General features: G+C 43.4%; 1 protein-coding gene across 4 annotated transcripts in view; it reads right to left on the reverse strand.

Moving 5' to 3' along the window:
* Nucleotides 1-16,680, reverse strand: part of HMGXB4 (HMG-box containing 4) — a 35,588-nt gene that overhangs the window by 14,680 nt on the left and 4,228 nt on the right. For 2 of the 4 annotated variants that reach the window (XM_027541844.1, XM_027541845.1), the window contains exons 2-5: nt 15,962-16,061; nt 15,169-15,317; nt 14,835-14,913; nt 13,091-14,049 (exon numbers count right to left, since the gene is read on the reverse strand). In XM_027541844.1, coding sequence (XP_027397645.1) covers nt 13,091-14,049; nt 14,835-14,913; nt 15,169-15,317; nt 15,962-15,992 — 1,218 coding nt within the window. In that variant the 5' untranslated portion in view covers nt 15,993-16,061. Of the gene's footprint in view, nt 1-13,090; nt 14,050-14,612; nt 14,728-14,834; nt 14,914-15,168; nt 15,318-15,961; nt 16,062-16,680 lie in introns of those variants that run through there. The other 2 variants (XM_027541847.1, XM_027541846.1) reach the window with 2 other exon arrangements.

The raw sequence follows: 16,680 nt of genomic DNA on the forward strand, positions 1-16,680 counted from the left end.
ATGGGCCAAGGGAAAAAATACATTGCTTCCTTACAGAAAAAGTTACTATTTCAGAATAAACGATTATCCCTTTATAACTTTTATCTAATATACTGAGATGTTTTCAGTCTGGCTTTCCTTACAACCTCATTTGTAAGTATCAGAGTACGATGATTGGTCCTCCACCTCCTTCCAAGACAGTCCTTTCTGGTCCTGCAAGTTATTATAATGACATGAATGTCTGGTGCTTTAAAAGCTGCTGGAAACTTTTGTTTGCCTCAAGAGTCATATTTTACAACCAAAACAAAACAACAAACAACACCATCCCTGTCTCATGACTTCAGAGCTGCACCTTGTTTAAAACGAAGTCTAATCGCGCACTTTGGGTTCACCTGACTTAATTTTTAATACTGTTTTCATAAAACTGCTATCCTCAAAGACCAAAGGCTAGGCAACACTTTTGTTGTTGTTCAGTCGCTCAGTTGTGTCCAACTCTTTGTGACCCTATGGACTGCAGCATGTCAGGTTTCCTTGTCCTTCATTATCTCCTGGAGTTTGCTCAAAGTCCATTGAGTCGATGATGCCATTCAACTATCTCATCCTCTGTCACCCCCTTCTCCTCCTGCCCTCAATCTTTCCCAGCATCAGGGTCTTTTCCAATGAGTCGGCTCTTTGCATCAAGTGGCCAAACCACTGAAGCTTCAGCTTCAGCATTAATCCTTTCAATGACTATTTAGGGTTGATTTCCTTTAGGATGGACTGGTTTGATCTCCTTACTGTCCTAAGGACTCTCAAGAGTCTTCTCCAGCGTCATGGTTCGAAAGCATCAATTCTTCAGAGCTCAGCCTCCTTTATGGTCCAACTCTCACATCCATACATGACTACTGGAAAAACCATAGCTTAAACTATATGGACCTATGTTGGCAAAGTGATGTCTCTGCTTTTTAATACGCTGTCTAGGTTTGTCATAGCCAACACTTAAGACAATAAAAAAAGCTGTGTGACAGCTCTGACTTGAATTCCCAAAGGAATTCTGAAACCATTTTTGAAGAATGGAAACAACCCTGAGACATCTCCCAAAGTACCTGCTCTGAATGAGATAGCACTTCTTTGGCTATAAAAATTATGGCATGTTTGTTGTAAATTTACCTTCAAAAATTTCAGACCAGTCTTTTAAAAACAGCTTATTCATAGGACTGACATTTGGCCATATTATAAAACTTGTAAGGAGTTTTAACAATGTTTCCTTAGACAAGTTGTAAGACTGTGAAAGGTTATTGCCCTCTATTTCACAAGGCTATCTACAGCTATAACATAAAACTAAAATGACTTTCATAGAATGAATCACAACTCTTACTCAATACACTAGATCCCAATCCACATCCTGAAGAAAGGAGTTCCTCTCATAGCTCTCATAAGGACTTTATTCAATTGTGTAGAAAATAAACCTGCATTTTTTGAGTACCTGTACTGGGTATAGTGAGTAGTTAAAGAGGATGAGCTTTTGAAGCCCAGATCTTATTCTAAGGCAGTCAAGCAGCATAAAATGGAAAACTTTTGAAACATAAAGTTTAAAGGCCCACCATCTTTTCTCAGCTTCACCTTATACTAATGATTTGATCCTGAATAAAACACAGGAGAAGTGGATAGCTCTTCTGACATGTGCCATTAAAAGTATTTCAGCGGCGAAGAAGGAAAAGCAGAGACTAGACTAACAAGGAGGAGATTGCAAAGGAAACAAAGTAACCCATCAAAGTACTGTCATTCATTTCTTAATATTTACTGAGCATCCACTATATGCCAGACATTGGGAATACAGCCAAGAACCAGACACAGAATCTAACAGAGGAGACAGATAAATGTGTCATCATAATACAATGTGACATTATTATAGGGGAAGTACTGGCTGCTACAGGAATACACAACAGGACCGCCTCACTAATCAGGGAGTTGAAGAAGGTCCTCCTTTCTGGAGGAAAGGACATTTAACTTAGACCCTAAAGCTGGGTAGAATTATCCAGGTGAAGAGTGGTACAAGTGTTCTAGGCTCTCAACGTGGTGATACTCATCAGAGAGGAGGTAGGAGATGACGCCAGAGAAGCAGGGAGTGCTCAGAGATGGATGACATGTAAACTGTATTGAAGAGTAAGGGTTCTATCTGAAAGAGGCAATTATTTCAAGCAGGAAGTCACTAGGTCAGATTGCAATTTATGACCATGGAGAATGGACTGGAGGCAGGGAGTCCTGTGGATGTGAGAAGGCTGCTGCAGGAGCACCCGGGAGGGGTGGATGAAGGCCCATGACCAAGTCAGGGGTGTTGGAGAGAAGCAGGTCAATTGAAAGGGAGGGAAAAGTTAACAGGATTTATCAGACACAGTGTGGTAAAGAGAAAGATCCTGGGCTTTGGGGGCCGACATAGCTAGGTTAGAATCTGACTTTAGTTTCCCTGTAAGTAAAACCTGGATGATACCACTGAGCTTGGATAATACTGTTTCCAGAGGTGGGAATTCATCAGTTTGGCACTTTAGGAGGTACTCAGTCATGTTATCTCTATGGTAGGCAGGATCCTAAGATGGCACCCAAGATTTCTGCCCCTCTGGTGGACATGCCTTGTAAAACACCCTCCCTCGACTATGGGCAGGACGGGTGAATACCAGAGGGTGTCACTCCCATGGATCGTATTATGCTATATGGCAAAAGGGGATTTTTTTGCTATTAATTAAGGTTCCTAAGAACCTGTCCAGATGTAATTAAGGTTCCTAAGCGAATTGAATCCGAGTGAATCAAAGAGAGATTATCCTGAGTGGGCCTGATGTTATCCAGTTCAGTTCAGTTGCGTCCGACTCTTTGTGACCCAAGATATTATTCAGTGAGACCTTAAAAGAGGTAAGACCCAACGGGAGACGCTCCCCTGCTGGCCCTGAACTTGGAGACAAGTTGCCATGAGTTCTACAACTGAAAGGAACTGAATGCTGCCAACAACCTGGCAGAGGACATCTAGCCTCAGCCGAGAACCCAGTTCTAGCCAACACGTGGACTTAGTCTTGTGAGAAACGGAACAGAGGGCCCAGAGGAGCCCTGGCTGGACTTCTGATCTATAGGGCAGTGAGGTGATATCAACAAATGGATACTGTGATAATTTGTGATGCCATAATAGAAAAGTTAATTTCTATTCCATTTTTTTTCTTTTTTTACAATAGGAGTTGTAGCATCCAAAAAGCCAATGTGAGTTTTCTTAAAAATAGAAATTCTGGTGAAGGGGGATAGGGTGAATCCATCTTAAATCAAAGAAAACAGTGGCAAGGCCTTTAAACATTTCATTTAAATAGTAAAGGTCTTAGTTTTAGTATTCTTCTGATGCCGCCAGTCCTGTTCAGAGATGCTACAGGAGTGAGTTCTGGGTGCTGTATCTCCTTTATTAATTGAGTAACAGCCTCATATCCCCAGACGTGCTAAGTATTCTACTCCTTTCAAATCTCCCTTCATTGGGCTCAAGATAAAATGAAGTGGCATTACAGAGAAAGATATGAGTTCACAGTTCTATATTTGGCCATGAGAGAGAGAGGGAGCTATGGACTGATTAGTCTGGGTGATTCTGCTCTGAGAACCCAGTCCTTGGAGTGAGTGTGTGTCACAGAAAGCATAAATCTGCTTTCCTCAGACAGTTCCTGTATGTCTCTCTCAGTGTGTGCACCTCGCTTCCCAAGGGTAAGTCTGATGTTGGAGCTGACATAATTTAAAAAATAAAATTATGGCTTCTCAATATACATCAATGACTTCATCTGGTGAAGAATGGGCTGACATTCTGTTGGACTGAGCATCTACTGGCCTTCAGCTTTCCTAAGGGATTTAAATTTTCACCTTATGTGCTGACCTTAGAACCTAGCCTTTGTGTTATAACATGCAACTCCAGCCTAAGGATCCAAAGTTAGGAATTCAAACTTGAGGGTTAAATTTTTTTCCAGGGCAGAGCCATTTTTTTCTAAATTAACAGTCAGAAATAAAACAAATAATGGATGATCTCCAGATAAACAAAATATTTCCATATGATTCTAAGTGCAAGGCCAGTAATTTCACCCTAGAATTTTTTTCTGCTGCCCGACACAGTATGTTAGAATCTTAGTTCCCCATCAGGGATTGAACCTGAGCCCCCTGCACTGAAGCTCAGTCTTAACCACCGGATCCCCAGGTAAGCCCATACCCTAGATTTTTTATTTTTATAGTAGGATTTTAATATTCAATATTCAAGTTTAGCACTTGCTATTTACAATAAATAACCACCTCTCCCCCACTCCCAAACTGGTAATGGAGAAGGAAATGGCAATCAATTACAGAGTTCTTACCTGGGAAATCCTATGGACAAAGGAGCCTGGCAGGCTACAGTCCATGGGGTCTCAAAGAGTCAGACACAACTTAGCAACTAAATAACAAACTGGTAAACCATTTTTTTTTCACTTATTATACAAATATTCAATCCCTCTCCCTACCCCCAAAGTCTTGTGACTCATAGTGGTTACATCTGGAATAACTGGGGGCTCTCCTTTAACAAAATGTTAATACTTCAAAAACTTGGATACTTTATTACTAGCAGCAAATAACTACAACAAATCCACTTAAGCATGACTCAGGAGGTTGTAATTTTACAGCCAGACCTCATTTTAAATGTTTGAAGACATGTGTCACAATATCAAGACCTTCCAAGAGCAATTTCTTAATGTGTTGTATAAAGCAGTCATGCTGAACTCCTTTAGAGCACAGAACTCTTTGTGAAAGTCTGATAAAAATCGATGTTTGAACCCATCTAGGACTCTAGTTTAAAAACCTATTTTTAAAGGGTAAAATACCTGGGGTTTAAGGCAAAACAGCTTCCCTGGTTGCTCATTCGGTAAAGCATCCGCCTGCAAAGCGGGAGACTGGGTTCAATCCCTGGGTTGGGAAGATCCCCCTGGAGAAGGCATGGCAACCCACTCGAGTGTTCTTGCCTGGAGAATCCCCCTGGACAGAGGAATCTGGCAAAACATAATTTATGAGTTTTCTAAATAAACTTGGCTTTCTTCTGCTGATGATGGAACCCAATCTCTTCACTGATGTTAATACTATGCAGGAGACAGTTACCAAGGCTTTACCTGTGGAAACTCTTTTACCGCTCCCAACAATCCTACAAGGTAGGTTTCATCATTCCTGGCATTTTAAGATGAGAACCAGATACTTGAGGCATTTACCCAGGAACTGGCAGGGCCACCATCTGATGTTCCTCTGAACTAACCTCACTGAGATCTCTAAATCTGTACTGGCCAAAGGAAAGGGTGCCGGAGCAGTCAAGTTTTCACACCAAAGCTTCTGTTTTAACCCTTCTCAATTGGAATCTAATTCTGCTCTCTCTCATATTACATCACTGAGTAGAATTTAAACATTCTTTCTGTGTCCTGTCATCATAAAAACTTGGGGTCAAACCCTTGTACTGCCACTAAACAGGTATGCATCCAGGGGCAGGTTATTTCACTTTTTTGAGCTCGTTTCTGTGAAATGGAGATGAAAATACCTACACCTCATTAGGCACTTGTGGAAATTCATCAGTACACCATAGATTAAAAAACTTAGTGCAGTTCTTAGAATGTATGAGCAACTCCATAGCAAAGTTCTTATTACCACTGTAATTTACTAACGCCTGCTTCCTGCCTTCCACACGGTTTTTACCTTTCGGCTGGCTGGACTTCCTGTGGTTCTCTGAACACCCTACCACCTCTCGTGCCTTCACACGCATTCTCCACTCCTTGACTGGAATGCCCACTCCTCCTTTCCACCTGTCAATTCCTATCTGGCCTTAAGATTCGGTTTTGGTGCTGCCTGCCCCTGAAAGCTTCCTGGTCACCCCTAGGCTCTCCTTGGCACTCGGCATGCATCTCTGCTGAGGTTCAATCCACTGGGTACTTTTCAACCCCTCTTACTACATCGAGAGCTCTTTGAGAGCTGACACTGTATCTGATCAGGGCCTGGCACAATGTAAGTGCAGAATAAATATGTATTTTATGCATAACCAAGTGTCAGAATTGTGTGTGAAAAGCACATTCATTTGTATTCCCTCATCTGCTTCTACATGAAGCAGGCTGGGTGCTTGTTCATTAAGACTGTGCAGAAAAGAATAGGGCCAGTGGCCCCTTGATGCACCTCCAGTTGATGTTCCCCTTTCCCCAGCGCCCATGAAGTGTTCCAAGGATCTGTTGTAAACTCGTTCTGTAACATCTGCTTTTGCTCCTTAGGGACCCTGTTTTCTTTCTGGTTCTTAACTGCTTTCCAAATAGATGTTAGTTGCAGAGGTGGCTTCCTAAAAGGTGGGTGTTAATATGAAAACAAAACAGAAACAAAACCATAAAAGCAGCACCCCCTTGCTTATTCTAATTTGTGAAATGAGTGGCTGAAAAAAAAAAGTTTTGTTTTCAAGAATATTTTATGCTTCCAAGGAACTTGGGATGAAAACAGTTGCTGTAACAGAAGCTCTTGATTGAGACATGCCCTGTGCCAAGCATGTTACTCATTCACCTGATTTACTCTAAGTAGCCCCTTTCACAAGTGAGCAGGGAAGTGAGGAAGCCATCTCCAGAGAACAAGTCTAGTAAGTAACAACTAGAACAAGACCTCCCTGGAGTAGGAAATGGCAACCCAATCCAGTATGCTTGCCTGGGAAATCCCATGGACAGAGGAGCCTGGCAGGCCACGGTCCATGGAGCCGCAAAGACTTGGACATGACTGAATGATGACTGAACTCGAGTCCAAGCTTTCAGCCACTTTATTACAACATCTGTCTGTCTCCATAGGGCTGATCTCAGACACCAGCGCACTGTATCAGTCTCAGTTCCCCTAGGACCTACATTTAGCTTTGTTGAAGGCTTACTGTGGCACTGGGTAATCATCTTAAGTATTGGAAAGGCATGCACTATAGTGGAAAGAGTACAACATTAGGGTTAAAGAAACCTCTATTAAAATTCTGGCTCCATGTCTTGTCTTCTCAGCTTCCTCCTCTGTGAAAGGGAGCTAACCATACCTATCACTCAAGACCCCTCTGTGTGCAAAAAGGCCTCAGACAGCCTGGCACATGGCAGGACGTCAGAGATGGTGCCTCCTTACTGGTACCACTTCTGGCTATTGTGACTCGTTTATGTAATACCACGACAAGACAAGTCTAGTTATCTCTCTGAATTTAGTTTATTAGTAGATCAACAGCAATGTCTGAGCGTGCCAGGCACTAGGCCAGCCTTCATTTGCTTAGAGCAAATGAGATCACTCTGGAAAGAGAGATAAGTGAAGACATGCCTCTGAAGTGGCAATGTCACAGATTTTATTTCAAGTGGTAGTGAATGGGGTTTTACTGATTTAGTAAAACCAAAAGTAAGGTATCTTTGGACTTCCCTGGTGGTCCCGTGGTTAAGAATCCTCCTTCCCACGCAGGTGCCATGGGTTTGATCCCTGGTCTGGGAAGATTCCACATGTTTCAGCACAACTAAGCCCATGCACCTCAACTACTGAACCCACACGCTGCAACTACTGAAGCCTGAGTGCCTAGAACCTGTGCTTGGAAACAAGAGTAGCCACCACGATGAGAAGCCCGAGCATCACAACTAGGGAGCCCCCACTCGCTGCAACCAGAGAAAGCCTGCACAAAACAATGAAGACCCAGCACAGCCACACACACACAAAAGAAAAAGAGTCTTGGAAATGCTACCATATTCTGCTCGTCCAATATAAACCAGAAGACCCCCACTCCAACAGCATGATCTTAAAGGGGAAATGATGCAGCAAGGTACCACCTCACGATTTCGCTCTTCCTCTTGGAAAGCAGGATGCAGTAACAAAGAAGCAAAGAAGCGAATAAAAAAGCTAAAAACCTCCTCCAAGATAAAACTCCACACTGAAAGCGTGTCCATGAGGGAGACAGTCAAGTCTCCCTTATTTGTATCGACAGTCATGGTTCTTTAGGAAGAGCTCCCCCCATGTCACTTCTCATTCTCATGGGAACTCTGCCAACCTGGCTTCCGCTCCCATTACACCTGAACTTCTGTCTTTACTAGGCCTCTCTGGTCTTTCCCCTCCAGGGCCTTCGTGTGTGTTACATGACTCTGCTTTGGGCTTGATGACCTCTCATCCACTCACGTTTCGTTTATGCCCACGAGCACCCAACTTCTAACCCAAGTTTCAGGTGGTCCATCAACCTCAAAGGCCTCACTTTTCTAGTGCTCCCTGGAAAACCTCCTGAGATGATGACTCGTCACTGGTGACTTGTCAGTGACAAATGGTAAGTATCGAGTGCTCTTTGGCTAGCTTGCCGAACACCGTGCAAAGTCGAGGGCTTCCAAACTTTGTTGGGTCACGGTGCCTGTGCAGGTCTTCAGGTGGTATAGGTGTTTTTCTTTTTCTTTTTTTTTAAATTTCCTTGTTTAAAAAACATATTTATTTTTTTAGCTGTATGGCATGTGGGATCGTAGTTTCCCAACCCGGGATTGAACTTGTGCCTCCTATGGTAGAAATCGGTGTCTTCAACACTGGACCACCAGAGAGTATATGCTTTTTATAACAGCAATCGCTGAAAACCTAGCTTTGAAAAGATATGGCATTACGGAAAGAAATGGAGTATAAAAAGATGTTGAAACTGAGAATTACTTCACTCCAGTAGTTCAGAAGGTACTTGACAGATGGCATATATGGCTGTTTCTCCTGAAATTTTAATGTTGAAAAAAATCCCATGGTACCCCTGTGAGTTTGCTATTGGTGCCCCAGAGGGCCTTGGCATACAGAGGCCCTAAACACCTCTCCATGTATCACCTTACTGAACCTTAACAACCCTACCAGGTTGGTCCATCCTCACCCCCAACTTATAGATGGAGGAGTTATGCAACATGTCCAGCACTGCACAGCTTCTGAGTGGCAGAGCCAGGAATGGAGCCCACGGGGCTGGCTCCATGGCCTTGCTCTTCACCACTTAGCTTCACCACACACTTAGCTCTGCTGAATCTCTAGATTCCTGTCTTGGAATCTACACCTAACTTTTCTTCTTCTTCCAAATCAGACATTTTCTTGCTTCTCCATGGTTACTGCTGTCCTGGTCACAGAACCTAGGGTAGAAAGGGCACACGGAGGCCTACCACACTTCCACAGTGAGATCCTCATGTGTGTTTCCTGCAGGCCAAGGGAAAGCTGTTCCTGAAGCCTTCCTTTCTATCTTGAGGTGAATTTTCAGATAGTTCTATTTTTTTTGGCTACACCGAGTAGCATGCAGGATCTTAGTTCTTCAACCGGGGATCAAACCTATGGACCCTGCAGTGGAGGTGCTCAGTCCTAACCACTGGACCGCCAGGAAAGTCCCTCAGATAGTTCTTTTTTTATACTGAAACAAAGCCCAGGGAAGGATTTTGTATTTTTTTCAAGCTCCATGGAAATTTTCACACACAGTGAAAACTCAGTGTATGTCCCATAAATAATCTGTTGGAGAAATAAAGAATTACATTCAGAGTAATCAGGTTTCAGCTGTGGACAGTCACAATCAAATACTGATTCATAGTAAGACTTTTTGCTATAAACTCAAATTCATTTTTCACTAGCAACCGCTCACCACTTGGGGGAGTTATAAAAAAGTCCTCACCCTTGAGGAGATTATAATTTTATCTTCCTAGGCACCCAGGTTCAAAACCTAAAGGGATACCTATGTACTCACTCATGTTTCTGGCTCCCCAGAGCCAAGCCCAGCTGCCAGATCTTGTCACTTTTTCCTTCAGAGTCTCTCCTGAATCTGTCTCTTCAATTCTATTTCTAACAGGCTTTCATTACTGACCTCTGACTATAGTAACTTCCTGGGTGATTTGCCTCAAGTCTCTCCTCGGTCTAAGCCACCAGGTATAGCTTCATCATTTTATTCTTAAATTATCATTTACCGCATATTTAAACCCTGCTCAGAACCCAAAGTGCCATGGCCAAATCTCTCACTTTGCATTGGAGATTCTTTACCATTTGTTTACAACCTACATTTTGGATGCTGTTTTCACCCACATATTCATTCATTTGACATGTGTCACAAAATGCCTACCAAGGACATTAAGGAGTTGAAAGCTATCACAGTAGGTGGCTAAAAGAGTCCCTAAGGAGCTAAAACATCCTCAAGGAGCTTACCATCTTCAACAGGGGAAATGGAATACACACAAAGACAAATCCAATATAAAGAAGAAAATAAGTGCAGTAACTGCCCATAGCAAGGGTGTTCTGGGAATTCATTAGTTACTTATAACTGGAGGGTCAGGATATCTTAGAGGAGGTGGCGTTTGATTGGGTCTTGAAAGGGAAGCAGAGCTTCACTATGTGAAGGAGAAAAAATAAGGGGAAGAAGGTCACTGCAAAATACAATCCAAGGAGTGGAGGTCAGACTGTGAGGAGCAAGTCTGGTTTCTGCACAGTTGCATGCAAATCAGACTGCTAGCAGGTAAAGCTGGAAAGGGAGGCTTCAGGCTAGATCACCATTATGAATGCTTGGGCAAGGGTTTGGACTTTGATATTTATTCATTCAACAAGCATTCATTGATTTTCGACAATGGGCCAGACTGCAGATTACATATTAGGGACAGAGTGGACAGCAAGGCAGACATGATCTCGGTCCCCCTGGAGTTTATGGTTTAACATGAAGACAGTAAAAATTCACTGAGGATGTTGAGCAGACAACTGTCATCATCAAGGGATACTTAAGTTCATTCTGGCATCAGTGTAAGACTAATTAACTGCATGGGTGAAGAGATGGAAAGAGGGCTATTTATTACATTAAGTACTGAGAGAGATGAGGCAGTGGTGATAGAGGGCATAAAAGTGTGGAAGTTATTAAAAAGGAAGAATATCAGGCTCAATCCTTAAGAGGAGGGAAATGTAAAAGTGAACTATAAGGTTGGAAAAAAACATCAGAAAAAGTGGGACTGACTGAGAATGGGTACGAGAAATACCTCTGAGTATCTGTGATGAGGGTAGTACCTGTATCATGATAGAGGTTTGGTCACATAGGTGTGTGAACATATCAACACTCATCACACGGTATACTTAACATTTGTGCATTTTTACCATATGTGAATTTTACCTAATAAAAGCCCAGAAGACAAATATTGAGCTTAAGTTAATGATATGCAAACTGAAGTGTCTAGGGGTGAAATGTATGATACATACAACTTACTTTAAGATATATTAACAAAGATAAGATAAATGGATGGATGACAAAGCAAATGGCCAAATACTAACTACAGAATCTCAATGGGTGGCATATGGTGTTCACTGTATAATTCTTTAATGCTTTTAGCTTGAAAAATTTCATAATAAAGTACTGAGAAAAATAATAAGCATATAGATTTGAGTCTCGGTTGACTGGTAGGACATGAGGATTATAGGAAGCGATGGAGGGGGAGAGGCAGGCTTAGGGGTCTGGCGATGAGCTTCGTGAGTGACACACGGTCTGAGGTAGCCAAGGCGTTCAGGTAGAAATATTATGAGAGAGTTGGAAACACAGGACCGGAGTTCAGCTCTTTTGCTCTCCTGCTTCCTAAACATCTCTCTGCCTCCATGCCCTTCCGCTGATTAACCTTTTTCTCCTTCAAGCTTTCTGTGATCACCTTGCCTTCCTCACATTTAACTAGGAGATTAATTAATGGCATTAGCATGTATCACTAGAGTGGAAATTCTTGGAATGAACAGTATCTTACACAGGAAATGTATCACTTCGTGAAATAATTTTGGAATAAACAATGAATAAAACCTGCCCTGGAATTTGTCCAGTTCTTGATGATCCTTAGATCAGAAGGTACAGTTTTTTTCTTTCTGATCTGTATATTTTCTTAAACAGCAATCTTACTAGTGGGGAAAATAACTTGTGCCTCAATTATAGGCCAAAATGAAATCACCAATCCTATGTTCTTAATATAGTTGATTTTCTCTTTCTTAGTTGCTTTTTTTTTCTGATTTTACCTGACATTTAACTTTGCAGGGGAAAGGAAGAAAATGGTTGTCCTTGGGTGGTAAAAACTATGATAGATTTTTTTCTACTATTCTGAATTTCTAAGTTTCTAGACAAATAACATGCTACTTTGATAACTGGGGGGAAAAAGTTTATCTTTTAAAGGAAACCTGTAACTGTTAGAAAACTTCTTGAGTTGTGAGACAGAAATCAAACCAAGGCATCTGATTTCTATTCCTTTCTTCTCAGTAAATGGTGAGCTTCCTGAGATCAAGAGCTATAGGCCCCTTGCTCCTCTTCCCACCTCTTAACTCATATGGCAGCACTGGTCTTGGCACACAGAAAGCACTCACACGGTGACAGAACACATCTCTGACGCTAAAAAGAACACCGCATCATAGCCAATATCAGTTAGTGGGAAGCCATTACCTTATTTTGTCATTCTAATTTAAAAAATCTGTTTTTCAAGATGAACTCACAGAATGAATACCTTTTCATCTCTCTCAACTGCCTTAGGCAGACTGCACTGCTGAGTAAAAGAAATTGGGTTTGGCTCCTTCTATGAATTCCAAGGGCCAGTCAGAAAAAAAACCTCGGTATTTCTAAACCCATGCTTGGCACAGTGGGAGAACAACTTTCTCATGAAAACCCATGAATAATTAAGATGGCTCCTATTTCTGTACCATTGGTACTATTTTATGAGTGAACGTGTTAGTTGCTCAGTCGTATCCGACTCTTTGCAAACCATGGACTGTAGCCAGCCAGGCTTCTCTGTCCGTGGGATTTCCAGGAAAGAATACTGGAGTGGGTAGCCATCTCTTCTCCAGGGGGTGTTCCCAGGGATTGAACCCGGGTGTCCTGCATTGCATGCAGATTCTTTACCATCTAAGCCATCAGATTTATATTTCAGTAGAACTGTTGCTTCTGTTAAAAAAAAAAAAGTGGACTAGAGATTCTGCAATGTTCTTTCGTGAGCCACCAGGGAAGCCCAGCACTATTTTATACTTTGCATCGTTCCAGTGGATTTATCTTGCTACATTCCCAATGGTTCACCTGCTTAATTCCAAGTCCACTTACTATGGTCAAGGAAAAAACCTGCTTCACCTCTTGTCCTCCGTCATACTTAAAAACATGCCTTACCTTTTCTCCTCGGTCTCTCTCTCTGTCCTTCTCCTCTCTTTTCTTTTTTTTCTCGTTGTGCCCGTCTGTGTGGAGGCTGGGAAGCGGTGGGGGCGGGGTGGGGGCTCCGGCGTACGGGAGGCTGGGAGCGGGGACAGGCGGCACGGGGACCTCTCCTGCCACCGCAGCAGGGGGAAGCCCCGAACTCCTCTTGGACTTGGAGTGTCGCTTCTCTTTATGCTTCTCCTTGTCCTTCTTCTTTTTGCTCTTCTTTGACTTCTTTTTCTTTTTGATTTCCCGGTAAGAATCATCGATCACTAACTCCCCAGCCTCTAGCTCCCCGCCCGAGGAGGAGTCTGATTCTACCAGGATAGGTTCCAGCCCTGAAAGGTCAAGGTTAGCACTGTGGGATTCTGGGAACTGGGAGGCCTCAGAGCCACAGCCTTCGGGGCCAGGAGATGAACGTGGGTCTGAGGATGACTTGTGCTTCTTCCGGGCTGTTTTTAGAAAGCTCTGTAACTCGTGTCCTAGGAGTAAAGCACCCTGCTCATCCCGAGCTGACTTCTTAGAAGATTTTTTCACAGTCCCTTGTTGAGAGGGGTACTGAAAAGACTCCTCGTCAACGGAGCTGCTCCCCTTCTCCTTGGGCGAGAGGATAAGTTTCATCTTTAAGCCGTCAGGCTCACGGAGGGTCAGTGTCTCTGTGTTCACGTAGAGCGGTTTCATTTTTTTGGATTTGTGGGAACTGCCATCCTCCAGGGACAGCTCCCCACTGCTTCCGCTGACTTTCTTCCTGTGGTGTTCCTTCTTACTCTCCGAATGGCTTGAGGAACTGGACGACTTTTCTCCTATCTTTTTGGAGGGTTTGGCCCCTGTGGCCAGAGGGGAAGTGATTGCTTTCAATAGGTCCATAGCTGTATCAGCAGACTGTGGGCTGGACTTTTTCTTTTTCTTCTGTGACGGCTCCAAAGACGAAATATCTAGAAGTAATCAAGAGAAGTAATTGTCCCTATAGCAGAGTAACTTCTAGCAAGTTTCCTCTCTCACCAAAAACCCCCAACTAAGATGAGGAAGAGGCTAACAGGAATGACTGGAGGGGAGGCCCTTCAACTGATTGTAAACATTCAGAGATGATGCCCACGTGCTTCTTGGCTTGGTAGATCCTGCCTCTGACCCTGAAGACAGTTCTTGCCACTCAAGATGTTTTTCTTCACTGAGTCTTCACAAGCCACCAAAGACAGCATGCTCAGAAGGATGGACTGTGGCTGCGGGGTTACGCGTAGTTACAACTTTAGATTACGCTGAAGACAAAGCCTCATTTGTTTCTGGGTTCAGGACAAATCCATTCTAGCAAAGAGTCGGTCTCGTCAGCTAAGTGCATAATATAGCTCAGAAAAGCTGGTCTTGTGAGTGGATATGCGCTGGAGTGAGAAGGAACCCACAGGCGCAGGCTGGAGGGCCCAGGACTACAAATGGCAAGAGGGATGCTAATAACAATGGGCGCAAGATAAGTGGATGATTGGGGGGAGAAGGAACCTGGTACCTGGTGTATCACAAATGAAGACTGTTCTTCTATGCTGAATCCTCCAAAATACCAGCCCTCCACCTCTCTCCTCCTTCACACTGGTTTATCGGCACTCAGAACAAGAACCACTGTCCTGTTAAATAGGCCACTGAGTCAGCAACATCTGGATCTCTCTCCCCTACCCCGACTCCAAGAACCAGTGAAGCGTCTGTCCCGCCTGCTGCCGCTCCCCAGCCTCACCTCCATAGTAGTAGTCATCGGAGGAGTGCTTCCTCTTTTTCCTGTGCGTGTCCGTCCCCAAGAAGTAAAGCTCACTGTCCTAGAATTCAAGAGGAAGGAGAACTGAGCAACGAATAAGACGATGAGGCACAGGCACTTTGGAACCAATGTTGTTTTCTGACGATTTCTGACTTTGGAAATAAAGTACCACACAGGAAATAGTAAAAAAAAAAAAGATGTGAATGATGCTTATCTTTCTTTTTAAACGTTTTTCAAAGAAGCATCTTTCTTCGAATACTAGGAAACACGCTATGAACTAGTTTAAACATTCCTAATTCAAATGTTTAGAATTTACCTTTAATTTCTTCTTGGAAGAATTCCTGACCTGAGCAGCGATTTCTTCCTCTTCCCTCAAAAAATCTTTGTAAGAACGTTTCTTTTCTCGTTGGCTTCGGCCAGCAGCTAGCCCTATGTCCTCAAAGCTGTGATCACCATCAAAGCAATCTGAGAAGCACAGGTTCATTTGGGAAAGGAAATGAGAAAGTCAAGTAAGTCACGACTGCATCACCACCCATGAAATGCAACAGTCCCTCCATTTCCGAATTAGAATCATGTCATTTGGTAAGTCCACTGGAACACAGGGCTAGATCCGAGGGGGTGAGCATTATGTCCTGACGAGTTGGCTGCAAATAAGAATCAGACCTGAAGAAACAATGCTTCCATGCTATGCAAAGGCCCAAGGTGCGTCCTGAAACATGGTTTCTTGGTTGTGGTTTGGCAGGTGGACACGGACTTGCAGAGGTAAGGCTGAAAAGAATAAGGATTCATGTGCTGTGCTGCTCTGTGGGCGTCCACTGTGTGGTTCCTATCCCCAGGCTCCTGCACACTGGAGCTGGCAAGGACCACGAGTGCTGCTGGGGATCACCCCATAGACTAGAGACTTATGGCTCAGACTCTCGGGTTAGAACCCTGTCCCAGTTTGCGTTTCCATGGGCCCAGTCTGGGGATGATGTGAAGTTTTACTAGTGCTCTGGGTCATCACTTGGGAGTCCAGGCTGTGATGGCCAGTCCTGGTCTCTATGTCCATGGGCTGCAAGGATTGAAGAGGACACCCTCTTTGGAATGCTTCTCAGGTTAAGGGGTCATACCTTCTTTCTTCACGGAGTCATCATAAGCCATGGCGGTCCTGCAGGGCCTTTGAGAATGGGGTCCCTGTGTCCAGGCTCCTTCCCGTCTACAGGACCAGGTCTGAGAAACAAAGAAGGAAAACCCGCCTGTAATGCGAAATCACTGTGGAGAAGCAACCGTCCAGGTGGAAATGCGAAGTGATCCAAGGGCGGACTGGAAGGGCAGCAAGGAATAAAGGAGGGTCTTGTCACCACCTCCTCTTTCTGTTTGTAAATATACTAGGGATGAAGCTGTAGCAAGTGCATTAGGCTTAATTCGATTTGATTCATGAATTAAAGCTGTCAGTTGGGGAAGTATATAAAATACCTCCCATTAAAAAAAAAAAAACTTCAAAAATTCATGAGAACTTGTGAAATGCCAACAGGCCTAGTAACACTGAGACAGGGTGAAAGCCGACATGAAGTCAGGGTTAGGTTCAATTACGGTCACAAAATGCACAGACAAAGCAGGATGCAGAGGAAGACAGATCATGCCAGGCATTTGAGACCACAACATCCTACTGGTTGAACTGGTGACAGGCTAAAATCTGTTGTATTGCAGTTTAAGCAGAAATGATGACAGGGATAGTAAAGATCTTGAGAGCATAATTTTTTGGTGTGTATTTTGTTGGGCTCTTTGAATTTGCTCAAAATCACAGAAGTGTAAAAGTAGGCACACTTCTTATATTAGTTGCCCATAA

This window comes from Bos indicus x Bos taurus, chromosome 5 (genome assembly GCF_003369695.1).
Source record: "Bos indicus x Bos taurus breed Angus x Brahman F1 hybrid chromosome 5, Bos_hybrid_MaternalHap_v2.0, whole genome shotgun sequence".
Classification (NCBI taxonomy): domain Eukaryota; kingdom Metazoa; phylum Chordata; class Mammalia; order Artiodactyla; family Bovidae; genus Bos; species Bos indicus x Bos taurus.